Source organism: Primulina huaijiensis, chromosome 11 (genome assembly GCF_012295235.1).
Source record: "Primulina huaijiensis isolate GDHJ02 chromosome 11, ASM1229523v2, whole genome shotgun sequence".
In the NCBI taxonomy this organism is placed as follows: Eukaryota; Viridiplantae; Streptophyta; class Magnoliopsida; order Lamiales; family Gesneriaceae; genus Primulina; species Primulina huaijiensis.
The window spans coordinates 11,127,272-11,143,891 of NC_133316.1; the positions used below are offsets into that span (position 1 = coordinate 11,127,272).

Genomic DNA, 16,620 nt, shown 5'->3' on the forward strand with positions numbered 1-16,620 from the left:
GACGTGCCCGCGAAACCATATGATAATGTATAGTAGGCTAGGCTTTGCGAGATCTCAGCTATCGGTCAAAGAATATCTCCAACTATTACAAATACCAGATTTGAGGTGACCACAGATTGCTTAGGAGTGTCTATTTCAATGACACCATCATTGTTGAACTTTTGGATCTGATTTTGTTGAACCCAACAATTTTCTATCGAATGACAAATAACCCGATTAAATTGGCAGTATTGGGGATCTCCTACTCGTCCCACCTCATCCGGTCTCTTAGGGTCGGGAAGCTCGATCAACCCTTGCTTGCTCTAATAAAGATGTGAAGAAATCTTCAACATCCTCATTTCAGAATCCTTCCGCGAGTCTTTCTTAAACTCTAATTCCTTCCTCAATCTTCTTTATTTAATAAAGAATGCGAGCTTTCTTTCTAGCGAATTATACCAACACTACGGTGCAAACAGAAAGCGCAAGGATGCTGTCGACCAACACCTCCTTTCTCTTCCTTCTTTCTGCTTTTTTTGCTATTTCTATTTTTTATGTGTGTCCTGCTCCGGCAGGACCAGCAACTAGGGTTGTTCACAGAGCAGCTGTCTTTCCCTCTCAAGCGGAGAAGGCTGCTTACATGTCCGATCCGGTAGGCTGCAAATGCGACATCTATATTTAGATACGCAATTCTGTCATCTTTTCTTGATTTCATCCGTTTATTCAAGCAAGTCACAGTCGCAACGAGACGAAAGGACTTCTGTTGGAACCCACCTACAGTAGTAGGGGAAATGAAATATATCTTTAGTTCATATATAACTAGTCAATATCTAATATCACATATACATGTCTTTCTTCCATAACGTAAACCAGTAAATTCAATCAGATTCGAGAATCAATCTATTTTTTTAGGAATCCCGTTTTCGTTATCAGCATTCCAATCGAATACAATTTAATCTAAATGGGCAAATTAAATTGAAATTTATTAGGGCTGCATAGAAATTTCATTATTTGATTGATCTAAGTTCATGCAATTTCTTATTTTATATATATATAATTTGGTCAATTGTTGAATAAAATCAATTGTAAGGTAGAATCGTTTCTCCGGTTTTTTATTTACTCACACGTCGTAAACGTATATCTTATTGAAATTATGATTTGATGAATTAAGAAGATTGGCCGACCAATCTAATCTAAAGTAAATATTCCTCGAGGAAAAATACGATATTAAGTGGACGGGAATCTTAGAAAAAAGATTTTTTTCTTTTAGATCTCTTTCCTTTTGTTTACAACTCTATAATATGGAAATGTTTGATTTTTTTATTCCTATTGCTTTCTATCGTATATAGAGTCCTGTATATTTCTATTCCTTAAATAAATTATCTTAAGCCACACATACATTGCTTTGTGCTAAGCTAAAAAAAGGACTACTTCAATGATGGCCCTCGATGGATTCACCTATATAAGCCACGGCTAAAGTTGCAAAAATAAGAGCTTGAATACCACTTGTAAATAATCCAAGGAACATGACAGGTATGGGAACCACTGAAGGTACTAAAGAAACAAGAACAACAACTACTAATTCATCCGCTAAGATATTCCCGAAAAGTCGAAAACTAAGTGATAAGGGCTTTGTGAAATCTTCTAAGATGTTAATGGGTAAAAGAATTGGAGTTGGTTGAATATATTTCCCGAAATAACTTAATCCCTTTTTGGTAAGACCTGCGTAGAAATATGCCACTGATGTGAGTAAAGCCAAAGCAACAGTAGTATTTATATCATTCGTGGGTGCGGCTAACTCTCCATGAGGTAATTCTATGATTTTCCAAGGTAAAAGAGCTCCTGACCAATTAGAAAAAAAAATAAATAGAAACATAGTTCAAATAAAAGGAACCCAAGGGCCATATTCTTCCCCAATTTTAGTTTTACTCACATCTCGAATGAATTCAAGAACATATTCGAATAAATTATTACCCCCGGTCGGAATGGTTTGTGGGTTCCGAACAGCTATAGTAGCTGAACCTAATAAGATAGCAATTACAACCCAAGAAGTAATAAGTACTTGGCCATGGACTTGGAAACCCCCTATTTGCCAATAGAGATGTTGGCCTACTTCCACACCGGATATATCGTATAACCCTTTTAGTGTGTTGATGGAACATGATAGCACATTCATATAGCCCTCTGAAAAATAATCGAACTTTAAACAAAATTATTTTGATTCAACCATCTCTTTGCCTACTTTAATCGGATATTTTTAATACCAACTAGTATTTTGTTTTGAGTAGTAACTAATTGCATAATATCCCCAGTTTTTTTTATCTCTTTTTTTAACTTCAGAAATAATAACTAATAACCGATTCCATAAATCTATCGGATTTTCGAAGTCAAAGTTCTTTTTATTAATCAAGGATTTCTTATATAGCTAGAACGGCCTTCATAAATTGCGAATACTTATTTGTTAAGAATTAAGCGGATTGAAGATATAGCGTCATCATTCGCTGGAATCGAAATATCTCCAAGATCGGGGTCACAATTTGTATCGATTAAACAAATTGTTGGAATTCCCAAAGTGATACACTCTCGCAGGGCCGTATATTCTTCATGCTGATCAACGATGATTACAATATCGGGCAACCCTGTCATATATTTAATCCCGCCCAGATATGTTTGCAAGCGAGATAATTGTCTTTTCAACATAGCCGCATCTCTTTTCGGAAGACGGTTGAGTCTTCCCGTTTTTTGTTCCATTCTCAAGTGCCTGAACTTATGAAGTCTCGTTTCTGTAGTGGACCAATTCGTTAACATACCGCCGAGCCATTTTTTATTAACACAAGGGCACCGGGCCCTTATTGCAGCCGATGCTACTGAATCAGCTGCTTTATTTTTGGTACCAACAATTAAGAATTGTTTTCCTGCTGCATCAAAAACAAAATCGCAGGCTTCAGATAAAAAACGCGCAGTTCTAGTAAGATTTGTAATATGAATACCTTTACGCTTTGCAGAGATATAAGGTGCCATCTTAGGATTCCATTTCTTAGTACTATGGCCAAAATGAACTCCTGCCTCCAGCATCTCTTCCAAGGTGATGTTCCAATATCTTCTTATCATTTCTCCCCCCCCTTCAAAAAAAAAGACGAGGAACTCTGAACTGAAATAAATAATTGTTCCGATGGAACCTTTTCTTCTACCATACATAGATTGGCCGTAGATAGACGAACAAACCGCTTCTTCCAACGCGCGCCCCATTCGTTCCGCTCGCAACAACCCAATTAGTTCTCCGGGTGAAAAAACATTAGACAGTCCGTCTTCTGAAACCAACACCTTTGATGTTATTTGACGTACAATAATTTCTATATGCCTATTATGAATCTGCACCCCCTGGGAGCGATAAACCTTTTGTATCTTATTAACCAAAGAGATACGACTTTGCACTATAGTTAGCTCAGCACCAATCAAGAATGCCCACGGCATTCCAAGAATTGTTGTTATACGTTCGTTCCAACTCTCAACTCGCTTTTCTAGATTCATCGATATTGAATCAATCGAACGCACTTCTAACACCTGTTCCACTTTTGGAAGCCCCTGGGTTATATCACCAGATCCCGATTTTTCATATATAAATGTAATTAAAGTATCTCCTTCGTACAGGATTTCCCCATAATGGNATTACTGCATGGATCGGGGTTATAAATTTTATCGTTTTCATCCATTAAATAAATAATATTTAATTACTTGAAAAGTATGTTTTAAATTGTCAAGTTGAAAATAGTTATTTACCAAGATCTGATCATGAGTTAGTAAATGGTAAAATGAATAAACATTCGCAATTAGAATGTTCCTAAACTAAAGGCCCCAGCGGATTCTTAATTGGAATTAGAGGATCTCTTGTCATTTTGAATGATTCTTTTATCACACTTTGATATTTTACATCGTTGAATGGACCCATTCGAAAACAATTGGATGATGACAAAATTATCAATGATTGTAATCCCGTATTTCTATTCAACAACGTATGAATAGTTATTTTATTTTGATTAAGGGGTGATTTCTTGCCTTGGAATAAATGAAAGAAAACGGACTGGTGCAATCTGATCTATTATCAGAGAGTAATCCTGATCCCGCTAGATCATTCCTATATGAAATAGGGGATTTCACTAAGTCGATTCGTAGGAAATGTCGAATCAAACCATTTGCCCTTATTTCAACAAAGGAAGCACGGGTTTCTTAACTAGAAGAGCTTTTTTTGTCTTGGTCCCAATTCAATACTAAACAAGTCCGAACGAATTGAATATTTGTATCAGAAATCCCTCGAATTGGTTTACCATTTCCATAAAGGATATAATTGACAACTCGAAGTTGCACATTATCCCTTTCCTGCAACAGATCCGGGGGAAAAAGCGTTGCTAAATTAATACCGTCCGTTATTTCATATGTGACGACAGGCCGAACTAAAACAAAAGACTTTTTCTTACTAGGTGTGATCCGTTGAACATAGATCCAATTTTTCCATTTTTTTGATTCCTTAGAATTTTGTTTTCCTGCTCCTGGTGGTATCAAAACGCCACTATGTCGGGATATTTTATCTGTCTCTCCAGGAAAATGGATATCTCCAGAAAATATTTTAAGTTCTCTTCTTAAAAAAAAGCTAGGAGAATATGGATACTATAGTGCGCATGAGACCTCTATTAGTAAGCTAGGCCGAAGACTAGGAAAAAAGAACTAGCTCCAATCTAAGACTTTCTCGAGAACAAAGCCTTAGACTCTTCCTTCTTAGATGAGATGTCAGCATTTCCCATATTAGCATCTTAGCATAGGGCATGAACTGCCTTAATACACGCAGGGTAGGTGAGATGGGAATTGAGATTGAACTCTACCGTCTTAAATCTTACTTTCTCAATAATGTTAAGATTAAGGCTATAATTCTTAGCGGCATCTCATCTATTTCAGTCTTCGTTGATCACTTCTCTTTCTCGCTTTTCTAGGTTTCGGAATAGAATAGTCTGTTCTTGTGAACAACTCCGATGCTCTCAATCAATGCATTGTTTTTGTTCGAATAGTTGAACTGTCACGAGCAGGACTCGAACCAGCACCTCTGGAACCATAAGAAAGACCCAGCCTCCTTCGGATCCTTTCATTCTAATCATGACTTTGAAAAAAGAAAGAAGAGAAAGAACTGGGAGTTGGCGTAAACGCTGTGCTGTGGACTTATGTTCTCGAATCCCCTGTTTGACACATCTACAAGGCAAGCAACTGCCTTTAATGGACGAAGAAGAATAGAAGAGGACAAGGCGCGTTAGCCTATCTATATAAGAGAAATGGCAAGACATTGGAAGATTGACATGAGAAGCAGAAGCAGAAAGCCCACATACATGTACCAGCAATTGAACTGCGAACAACGAATACAGGGATTAACCTGATTGATCCTACTATGCCCATTTTGAAAGAAGGAACTGTACATGAACATGTTAGCATGGTTAGCACTTTGCCTGTTTGACTCTGAGCGGAGAAGGAGCTGTTCTCAGGACAAATGCCAGATGCCCGGAATCTACTCTTATTTCATCCCCTGCCGGCTGATAGGTGCCTAGAATATTGGAAAAAGTCCCTCTTCCGCCTTTTAGTTTTTCAAGCAAGGAAGGGCGATTGTCTTAGTATTCCGGGAAGAAAAAAGGTGGATCCGGCGCTAAGAAGAGAAAGTTCCCTATCTACCAAGCCAAGAGGCTGCTGTCCTGGTCCTGTTAAAAGAGGCTTTTTTCGCGCATTAAGCTCAGGAATACGTTTATTTACTAATATGATGGCCGGTCGTAGTTCTATTTTTCCTTTGAATTTCTCATATATATCCTATGAATTTCATTTCGCACAGGAAACTCTTCTAGGAGAAGTTCGAATCCGTTCCGTTCGGATATTGATTGGTCTTGGTTTGACATGGTTTACGCGTTACTGGTTCCCGGAAGAGTTAATATCTCCATTAGCTAAACCCTTTCTTACCCTGCTTTTTGACTCGTATTTTGTTCGTACACAATCAACGGAGGCCTTCTCGACATATGTTACAACGTCTTCAATAGCATGCTCTTACTTCGTTTTTACCTTCATAAGTCATCAAATTTTGTGCTTTTTGATCCCCAGCTGCTATAGGGAACAAAGGAGGAAATACAATCGATTCCTCCATTTAAGTGGTTCTCGCTTCTCCTTGTTCCTGTTCCTAACTCTTCCCCGGGTAGTTCCCAATGTTTGGCACTTTCCATACTTCATGGGTGAAAAATCAACAAATTCGCTCATGATCAAGTTACAACCTAAGATCTATGACCATATTATGTTAACTGTTCGTATTTCGTTCATTCCATCGGTATGCTCCCAGGTACCTGTAATTGTGATCCGTTTGCTAGAACCAAGGGGTCTTTTTGTAGAAACTTCCACGAACAATCGTCGTTTTTTGATTGTTTTTCCGCTTCTCACAGTTGCTCTTTTCACACCTCCGGATATCTGGTGCCAAATTGTCGCCCGTTTCCTTATTTCTTTGATAAAAGAGTTGGCTATCTTTGTGGAATCGATTGTACAAGTTCATGAAGAGGGCTGGACGAGTGGAATGAGGGAGAGCGGCTCGATCGACAAAAAAAAAAGAGTAGCCCCCCTAGAACCTAGCAAAGTAATTATCAATGAATTCCAGAGCAATTCTCAACCAACAGATGTGATTCATTCCCGTAAAGATTATGACACACAGAAGACTCCTTACCTTAGGAGTGGGATGAGTGATACATCCGGCGCTCGCCGGTGAAGAACGCAAGCAAAGCTGGAGCTCGGGTATTGATATATTCCATCAAGAGAAAGGAGACAGACTGGTAAGAAGGCCGACCACATAGGGGGAGCTAACCGAAAAACTCAGCTTCTCGGAGCGGACCAATCTTCCGCCCCCCCCCCCCTTACACTCGCTATCCTGCGGGAAGCGCGAAGAGCTAAGCCACTAATGTCGTGGCGAAGGTTATACCTCAGAAAGTCAGCGAAGCTAAGATTTCGTTATGTCTTATATCCTTTCGATCGAGTGACAACTTCTTTTCCTTCATTGCCCTTTCTTTTACAAAAGTAAAAAAAAAAAAAGAATTCTTGATGTCGATTCATCCACACTTCCATTCCTTGTAGAGGAAGGCTAACTGCTTGCTGGCTAGGAGCTGTATGAGCAGTAACGTCCACGTACGGCTCCGTGAGAAGGGCGGTGGACAGAAATGGCCTTGTTGTACCTCACTCTCGTCATCAATGGGGTCTGCTCTTTTTTTTTGGGAGAGTATGCCAATATGATCTTAATGAGGTGCGGGGCTTTGCATCTGACATTCGTTGGGCTTCCCTTTTCGGGAGCCTGCGTCCCGGCATTTTTGTTCAACAAACCCCTCCGGCCGAAGACTAGTGGTAGGTGGTCCAGCGGAGCTTTCGGAAAAGGGTAGCCTAGTGTGTAAGCACAGCAATGAACCGTGGCGAACCCTCAGATGACCTATCTAAGATTAGGGGGGAGGTCCTCAGTAGTGGTGACCCTTTCACTCTTCCACGGACTGATACACATGTACCGAATGCTCATACGGGAAAGTTTACTCCTGGGTCTGGTTGCTCCGAGAAATCCTTTCTTTCTCGTCCACTAAGGGGGGTGCGGACACACCTACGCGGATTACAGGTGACAGTTACAAGAATGGCGGGGAAGTTAACAGTACCCGGACGACATTCCGGGATGGATGTAGACCCATCGGGCAGGGATAATCATTCCGGTCCTGGGAGGTGGCTGGCGACCATTCTCAAGAACCAAAAAGACTGAGCTGAGGGAAACCCTATGAGTCACTGAAACGACGGCAGGAGGGCCCTTGATCTCTCAATAGAGGGAGAAAAAAGGGGCTTTGCTCCCCTTTACAATATGAAGAAAGAAATAAGGATCGAAGTTTAGACCGCTCACAGGAGTTCTAGCTATAGAAAGGATCATGAAAGAGGCGATCAGAAAAGTACTCGAATCCATTTACGATCCCGAGTTTCCAGACACATCGCACTTCCGCTCGGGTCGAGGCTGCCACTCGGTCCTAAGACGGATCAAAGAAGAGTGGGGAACCTCTCGCTGGTTTTTGGAATTCGACATCAGGAAGTATTTTCACACCATCGACCGACATCGACTCATCTCAATCTTTAAGGAAGAGATCGACAATCCCAAGTTCTTTTACTCCATTCAAAAAGTCTTTTCCGACGGACGACTCGTAGGAGGTGAGAAGGGTCCTTACTCCGTCCCACACAGTGTATTATTATCGGCCCTACCAGGAAACATCTACCTACAAAGCTCGATCAGGAGATAGGGAGGATCCGACAGAAGTACGAAATTCCGATTGTTCAGAGAATTAGATCGGTTCTATTAAGGACAGGTCGTATTGATGACCAAGAAAACTCTGGAGGAGAAGCAAGCTTCAACGCTTCCCAAGACAACAGAGCCATCATTGTGGGGAGGGTAAAGAGCATCCAACGCAAAGCGGCCTTTCATTCCCTTGTTTCGTCGTGTCACCCCCCCCGGCTCAGGGGGGACCAGAAAACGCCTTTCATTTTCCCCCCTTCGTCGGCCCTTGCCGCCTTACTTAACAAACCCTCGAGCCTCCTTTGCGCCTCCTTCCTCATAGAAGCCACCGTGTTGACCCCGAAGGCCGAATTCTATGGTACAGAACGCTGTAATAATAATTGGGCCATGAGAGACTTTTTTAAGTCTTGCAAAAGAAAGGGCCTGTTGATAGAACTGGGCGTGGAGGCGATACTAGTTATCAGGTCAGAGAGAGGCCTGACCCGTAAGCTGGACCCCTTAAAAACCCATTACAACATAAGGATTTGTTACGCGCGATATGCCGCCGACTTACTACTGGGAATCGTGGGTGACGTAGAGCTTCTCATAGAAATACAAAAACGTATCAACCACTTCCTACAATCCGGCCTGAACCTTTGGGTAGACTCTGCAGGATCAACAACAATAGCTGCACGGAGTACGGTAGAATTCCTCGGTACGGTCATTCGGGAAGTCCCTCCGAGGACGACTCCCATACAATTCTTGCGAGAGCTGGAGAAGCGTCTACGGGTAAAGCACCGTATCCATATAACTACTTGCCACCTACGCTCGGCCATCCATTCGAAGTTTAGGAACCTACATAATAATATCCCGATCAAACAGCTGACGAAGGGGATGAGCGGAACAGGGAGTCTACTGGACGCGGTTCAACTAGCAGAGACTCTTGGAACAGCTGGAGTAAGAGGTCCCCAAGTGAGCGTATTATGGGGGACCGTCAAGCACATCCGGCAAGGATCAAGGGGGATCTCGTTGTTGCATAGCTCAGGTCGGAGCAAGGTGCCATCGGACGTTCAACAGGCAGTCTCACGATCGGTCACTCATGCCCGGAAGTTGTCATTGTATACTCTCGCAGGTCGGAAGGCGGCGGGGGAAGAAGGGGGACACTGGGCGAGATCTATCAGCAGGCGAATTCCCCATACAAATGGGGGCGCCTATCAAAAAGATACTCCGAAGGTTTCGAGATCGAGGTCTCATTAGCCGAAGAAGACCCTGGCCAATCCACGTGGCCTGCTTGAGGAACGTCAGTGACAGAGACATCGTAAATTGGTCCGCGGGCATCGCGATAAGTCCTCTGTCCTACTACAGGTGCCGTGACAACCTTTACCAAGTCCGAACAATTTTCGACCACCAGATCCGCTGGTCTGCAATATTCACCCCGGCCCATAAGCACAAATGCTCGGCGCGGAATATAATCCCAAAGTACTCCAAAGACTCAAATATATTCAATCAAAAAGGCGGTAAGACCCTTGCAGAATTTCCCAACAGCATAGAGCTTTGGAAGCTCGGATCCGGTCAAGATCCGAACAACAAGGAGCACTCAACTACTAGTCTAGTCTAGTAGTTGTTTTTTTCTATTAGTTGCAATGCGAACAGGCCTTTACTTATGATTATGAAATAAGGTGAGTAGGATTGCGTTAGTTGTCTGCTTTAAGATAGCCAGTTTTGGGGCTTTCAATATAAAAAAGCCTATCCGGCTTGGCTTCGCTTATGCCTTCATGCAGTAAAGAAAGCAAGTGATTAGGGGGCGGCCGTTCGGTCGCCTATGATACTAGGACCAATAGGTCAAAAATAGGTTTGTGCCGCAGGTGTTGAACGATCTACCCTACACAGGTGTGGGCTTACAGGGCTAGGGCTCATAAACCCTTTCTTTCATTCATCAACAGGGCCCTGGTCGGTCACTTTTCTGGGCCGGGATTTCTAAGTAGAAGTCATAAAAAAGAGATCTTTTTCTTCGCACCTCAGATCAAGAGGAAGGGTTTCTTGTCAAGCTGGCCTATAAATATATAAATAATATCTTTCTATTATAAATATATTTATAAAAGGATTCGCTGTCTTTTAACCGGCTCTTTTCTTCTTTGTCAACGCTACTGAGGACCTATAGGTTTTCCTACTTGACTTATGAAAGATAATGAGAATGGGTTATTCAAAAAGGAAAGGGCGCCACTTAGTTTCGCAAGCCTTTGTCATTGTCAGTCAACTAAGTAGGGCCTGAGGCCCCCTGCGAATCCGTAAATCTGAGGAGCATGCCGCAACAAAAGGATGGTCCCTTATGCATTTCATTCTTTCCGGAAGGGAAAAAAAGAGTATCTCCATCATAGTGAACCTCTCCTTGTGATCGGGATGAGGTAGATGCCTCCCCGCCGAGAGGCGGATCGAATCGGAGTTTCCTTAGGTAGCCACCGACCTACAGTTATCCTTAAACTTCCGTGCTTGGTGGAGAAGAAGCGAACAAAGGTACGCTCGCTTGCTGTCTTGTTCTCTGTCGCGAACTGGGATCGCTTGCCAGCTAGGTCAGATTGGAGCAAGAATGGTCGAGAACATATTACCCAATATAGGGGACAAGGGGCGGAACGACCTCTCGATCTACTTACTGCTGCCCAGGAAGAAAAATGTCGTCTAGGAGTTCTTTCTTGCTCCGATCTCCCCTACGCCTAGGACGTTGTCTAGGCCAAGAGCCATAGTTAGTTGCTGTTTCCATTTGGTTGTTTCTTTCTCGTTGTTGATACCGGCAAGACCCAGCCAGATGATGTCTGCTGGTTGGTAGTGAGAGGACTCTTAGTACTTGCATACCCAAAAGGGGGCGCTGGTTAAAAAACAATCATTGGATTTTCTTTCTTGCTCGCTCTTAGCTTAGCAACGGGAAATGTGTCTATCTATCTGCCTAGCTTTGGTAGATTTCCCCCAACGCAATCCACAGAAAGTCCACGAATCCCTTGGTGGATAAGTCCGACGACTCAGCAGCAATGCGGAATTTAAGTTTCTCCGTCTGGTGGATCTGATCTATAGTTAGGGGGCAATACATACCCAAAGGTTCAAAGAAGGAAAGCGCGGAACTCTTAACGAAATAATGGTTACTGGACAAGAATAGGCCGGCCAAGAGAGAGGGACGGGCCCCCGCTTAACAGACCTTCGAACGAAGAAAAGAAAGGTGGATACCAAGCGAGTTAACCAATGAGTGTTGAGTTCTGGGAGGAAGGGAATGGATGCATTGGCAGTCTTCTGATGGGAAAGATTAGAAGGGTTTGGACAGGATTTGAACCCAAAAGAGATACCCCTTAGTAAGTAACCGTTTTTTGAGCTGTAGTGGACCTAAGGTAGGATGCGGCGAGTGACCCTGTAAGGGAGTCAAGTAAGGAAAGAAGAAAGGGGTCTCGAAGTAAGACCTATGGAATTCTAGCTGTTCCGTAAGGGCCCAGTACGTTCGGTCTCCGTGTGAGTGAAAAGGCAGCTGCTATGTTCGGAATTGACAGTAAGTAGAGCAAGAAAGGAAACCGCTTGAAAGAAGAGCAGTCTGCTAATCCGAATCTTGCCGCTAAGAAGTCTTTGCTTAAGAGCTATAGACTATAAAGTAAGGGAATGGGACCCCCACGGGAATGTATCCCAGGAGTAAATTCACTCTTTGGTAAGCTTAGGCGCCTAAATGTCTGAGTTCGGAAAGCAGAGTAAGCGGCGATCAACGCAGGAACTATACCTCTACCCGGAATAAAACACCTTTGAAGAATGTATGTTCACGTGCTGACTATAAAGAAAGCCACAAAGTAAGACTCTGGATGGGCCAAGTAGGAAGGATCGAAGGGAGAACGGTGACACCTATCACCTATTAGCTCGAACAAGAATGACTAGAGTGCTTTCGTAAGGAAAACCCCAAAGTAACAGCTTTTATCCCCAAACCATACTTCTTCTAGTAGGAAGTGTCCCAGGGAATAGATCCGTCTTTGTTGGGGCCCCTTAAAGGCTATCTCTTAGTTCTGTAAGGGAGATACCACAAGTAGCTGTATACCTTTGAGCGGGCCCAAGCCCTGTAGTTAGCGATAGAGTAGGCCGCTTTAGTTGGAAAGGTTATATGGTCTATAATTCTGCCACCTGCGAAAGAAAGGTAGCGAAAGATGTTAAGAATGGCATTCCCCCCGATTGAGGAGAAAGAGCCTGTCGTAGTCCACTAATGTAATACGGGCCAAGATTTCGGGAGAAGAAACTTGGTTTAACCTTCGAGATGAGGTTGGCGGCACCAACGAGATCCAGCAGCCAGGGGCAACCAGAGTCACAAGCTTTTGCGAATATCTTTGAAGGCTGGTCAGGGAGAAAGCCAGGGTATAGGTAAGGCTACAGCCTCTTCCTTCACACATGAAGGAGAGTGGAAGGAGTTGAGGTATAGTAGGCGCTTTAAATGTACTGGAGGGGAGGATTATCTTTTTTCTGCATGTCCTCTTACTTACCTAGCCCTTTTAAAGAAAGAACAACTAGTAGGTATGGAGAATTGAGTACTATCTGATATTAGACACTCTGGTAGCTCATCGGAAGCTGTAAAAAGGACTCGGATCGGATTATCCCGAAATCGGGTATTCATTCAACTAGCTGCTCACACGGAGAATTATCCCTTACTCTGGAGGGAAGAGAAAACCCGGACTAGGACAGAGTTGAAAGCCTAGCTTGCCAACCATATAGCGGAAGCTGGGTTCCGGCTCATATTTGTAGTTTCCGCATGATTTGAGCAGTTTGGTATGTACTCGCACCATAGTTGGCCTATTCCTGCCTCGAAGAGGAGGGAGAACCCTATGCCAATGCAAGACCTGGATTTTCTTCCTGAAATCACTCGATCTCTTGGATGGGAAAGAGCCTGCCCCTAGACATTGAGCACCTCATCAGGGTGCAAATCCAAATCCTGTCTATAATACGAACCCGCGTAACAATCGAAATAATCAAGAGCGAAGGCAGGTCCAAAACGATCCAATTCCCTATGACCTATAGTGAACTCCTGCCACAGTTAATTCAAAACCATCAAATAGCTCCTGTGCTGCTAGAACCGTTCCATATTCCAAAGTGGTATGATCCGAATGCAAGATGTGATTACCATGCTTGGGCAATAGGGCATTCTACAGAAAATTTCACCGCTGGAAAAATCGGGTTCAGGCCTTAATAGATTGGTTTGATTTCAAGAAAATGACCAATGCTCCTGATGTTTTAATACAACTCCTCTGCCGAATCATGGGAATTCCGTGGTAAATGCTCTTAGTGGAGAGTATTCAACATACTTCAAGAAGAGAGTATCCGAGGTTAGAAGGTCAATTAAAGTCCTCTTCGAGATTCTGAGTAGGGCAGGTTTGATTCCATCAGTCCATGGATCCTATCAGGGATTCAAGCCCGATGAAAGTACTGAATAGAATCCGGTTCAGAAGAGTCGGTTTAAGCAACACAACAAGGGATGTGTCTTCTCAGCAACTCGTGCAATGTCGTCGGTTATCTATGAGGTGATTGATCTCTAGTACCTATCATTTCTATAGTCTTAAAAATCTAATCTAGGTTCGAGGCCTCGCTCATAACTAGGGTTTTATTATTTCTCTAAAGGGTGCTGGGATGTAGAAATGATAGGTACTATATTAGGAACAACGATGATTCATTATAATATATTTATAGTACCTAATATAGTACCTATCATTTCTATAGTCTAATAAAACCCTAGTTATGAGCGAGGCCTCGAACCTACCCTAGTTATGAGCGAGGCCTCGAACCTAGATTAGATTTTTAAGACTATAGAAATGATACGTACTATATTAGGAACAACGATGATTCATTATAATATATTAATAGTACCTAATATAGTACCTATCATTTCTATAGACTTAAAAATCTAAGCTAGGTTCGAGGCCTCGCTCATAACTAGGGTAGGTTCGAGGCCTCGCTCATAACTAGGGTTTTATTATTTCTCTAAAGGGTGCTGGGATGTATATATTAGGAACAATGTTCCTTTACCAAAACGGGACGGCTGGAGAATTCTGTTGAGTTATAGTTCTATATCTTAAAGGGCTGGCTAGAGGACCCCTTTTAAATCGGGTTCTGTCACTCCTAAATAAGGTTTCAGAATCGTAGACTTGGAAGTGTAAGCTAGAGCAGAGCTACCTTTCTTTGGCAAATTTGTCCAACCGGAGATCGTAGTCTCGTCTCAATCCTCTTTCTTATTCGAAGAGGAACTTTTCCTTAATAGAAAAATAGCCTATGCCGCTATCGTCTTTAGTCTCTAAGCCCTCGTAAGGCCACTCTCTCCTCGAAGATTTCCCGGTGTGAGACTCGCCAAGGAAAGAAGGCCAATAGCAGCTTATCTTAGCTTTGAGCTTTCATTCCTTTTGCTCTCATTTAGCTAGAGCTTCTTTCTTTGGATTTCATTTAAAGCCTATAGCAGCTTGAAGCACACTCGATTGAAGTCCTTTTTTTATTCGTGCCCTTGGAAAAGCCCAGTGTCGAAGTGGCGAGTGCGGGATGAAGAAGACTCAGACTCCCCAGAGTGGGAAACACTTTTGTGCTCTATAGAAGAGCCATGGGAAGACGACCGGGACTGAGAAATGCAGACATGATAGAAGAAAAGAAGACTGACTTGGCAAGAGACGAACTGAAGTAGGAGGCTGATAGACACCTAAGGAGGAAGCCTGTTACCTTTTGCCGCCAATACTCTGCCTCATTCCTTATTTCATTTCCGGCCTACCTTCTTTATTATTTCTTCATTTCTCACACTTCTATTTTATCTCACTTAAAAGCAAAGCGCTATTTCAATTGAAGTTGGTGAAATCTACGATGGATTGAAGCTATCTGGTGCAGGCATTCCCTCTTGCCTCTCTATATGCTCTATGCTGCCCTACTCTCCGCCTTTTCTTTGAATCCCTTGTAAGCTGGTCAATTCTGCCTTTTAGTTCTTATTCAGGTTCTGGCTGTTCGTTCATCTTTCTGCCTTCTATCCTGCCTTTTTTATTGTGCCTGGCTGTCAGCGCATCGTCCTTTGCATGTCTCCGCTAATATATTCTGGAGCGTAAGACCGAAATGCCATTCGACAAATGAAAATTGGAAATGCTGAAGCGCGTATTGAGACTCATTCAGGTCTCTTTGATTTGGTTCTCTCAGTGGTTTCGTATAAATAGTATAAAAGAGGCATTGTGCGTTCTATTCGTTCAGGCTCGTAATGCAAGAACGAGTAGGATATCTGCTCTCTAGCTTAGCTGGCAATACCGGCAATTCATGACGATGCTAGAATTCATGATGATAGGCGATAGGTAGCAATAAATCTCGTATAATAATAGCCGCTCCGGTAGACGTTCTTACTTGTAAAGAGAGCCTAGCAAGCTCGGACTGCGGACACTTAGCTAACTGGTTATTCATTAGCCTAACCTAATTCGGAGTCAAATTCGTTAAAGCCGCTGAACCACGGTACTATGCTTAACACATGCAAATCTAACGAAGTGCTCCTGGACGACTCTTTGAGATTCCGTAAGCAACATCAGTGCAAAAGCCTTTGCTTCTTTATCTTTTGAGTTGTTCTGCCGGATCGGTCGCTCAAGATCTTTGGTCTCTACCCGGACCCGATGAAAAAAATGGAATCACTTCTTATGGACTCGTTGAGAATGATTCGGATCTAGTTCATGGCCTATTAGAAGTAGAAGGCGCTCTGGTGGGATCTTCACGGACAGAAAAAGATTGCAGTTCGTTTGATAATGATCGAGTTACATTGCTTCTTCGGCCCGAACCGAGGAATCCCTTAGATATGATGCAAAATGGATCTTGTTCTATCTTTGATNTGGTGCCCTTTCACAGAATAACCCAGTTCTGGAGGGTCGACCAGTTCTGGAGGAACATACGTGGGAAGCCGTGACCTCCCCGTTTTACTGCGCCTCCGTTGTGCACATCCCAGGAGAAATTAAAGATCAACTTATCATCTCGAAATTCTCATCATTCAACAAATTCTTCGTGAATGATAAATATGATTTTTTCGGGGGGACCCTAGAAGCGGCCTATATCCAATAACTCCAACGTGAATTGGACCAAACTCCTGCGGAATCACTCCCGGCTAAGCTAGACTCGATGCTTAGTAGAGAGAGCGCGAAGTTTTCTACCCGCGGCGGGTAAAGTTCGACCGAAAGCTTTCAAATGGCTACGGAAGAGCTAAGTCCCCTATTGTCCCCGGGCGGGTTCGCCGCGCAGTCTCCCTTCGAGACTCTCCATCCGCTAGCAAAGCTCTACCTCTCATTCACAACTCCAACTTTGGTTATGCTGCTACTCTTGGTCCTACTTTTCTTTTTTGTTGTGAA

The 16,620-nt window shown here is 42.9% G+C and overlaps 1 protein-coding gene and 2 pseudogenes across 1 annotated transcript; 1 reads left to right on the top strand and 2 right to left on the bottom strand.

Annotated features, from left to right (window-relative positions):
• Positions 1-1,454: 1,454 nt before the first annotated feature.
• On the bottom strand, positions 1,455-3,599 carry LOC140987329 (small ribosomal subunit protein uS2c-like). The gene has a single exon (XM_073455789.1). The coding sequence runs from the start codon at positions 3,505-3,507 to the stop codon at positions 2,431-2,433; it is 1,077 nt and encodes a 358-aa protein (XP_073311890.1). The 5' UTR covers positions 3,508-3,599; the 3' UTR covers positions 1,455-2,430.
• A 3,391-nt stretch (positions 3,600-6,990) lies between these two features.
• Positions 6,991-7,677, bottom strand: LOC140987651 (uncharacterized; annotated as a pseudogene).
• A 10-nt stretch (positions 7,678-7,687) lies between these two features.
• LOC140987330 (uncharacterized) lies at positions 7,688-9,887 on the top strand (annotated as a pseudogene).
• Positions 9,888-16,620: the final 6,733 nt, after the last annotated feature.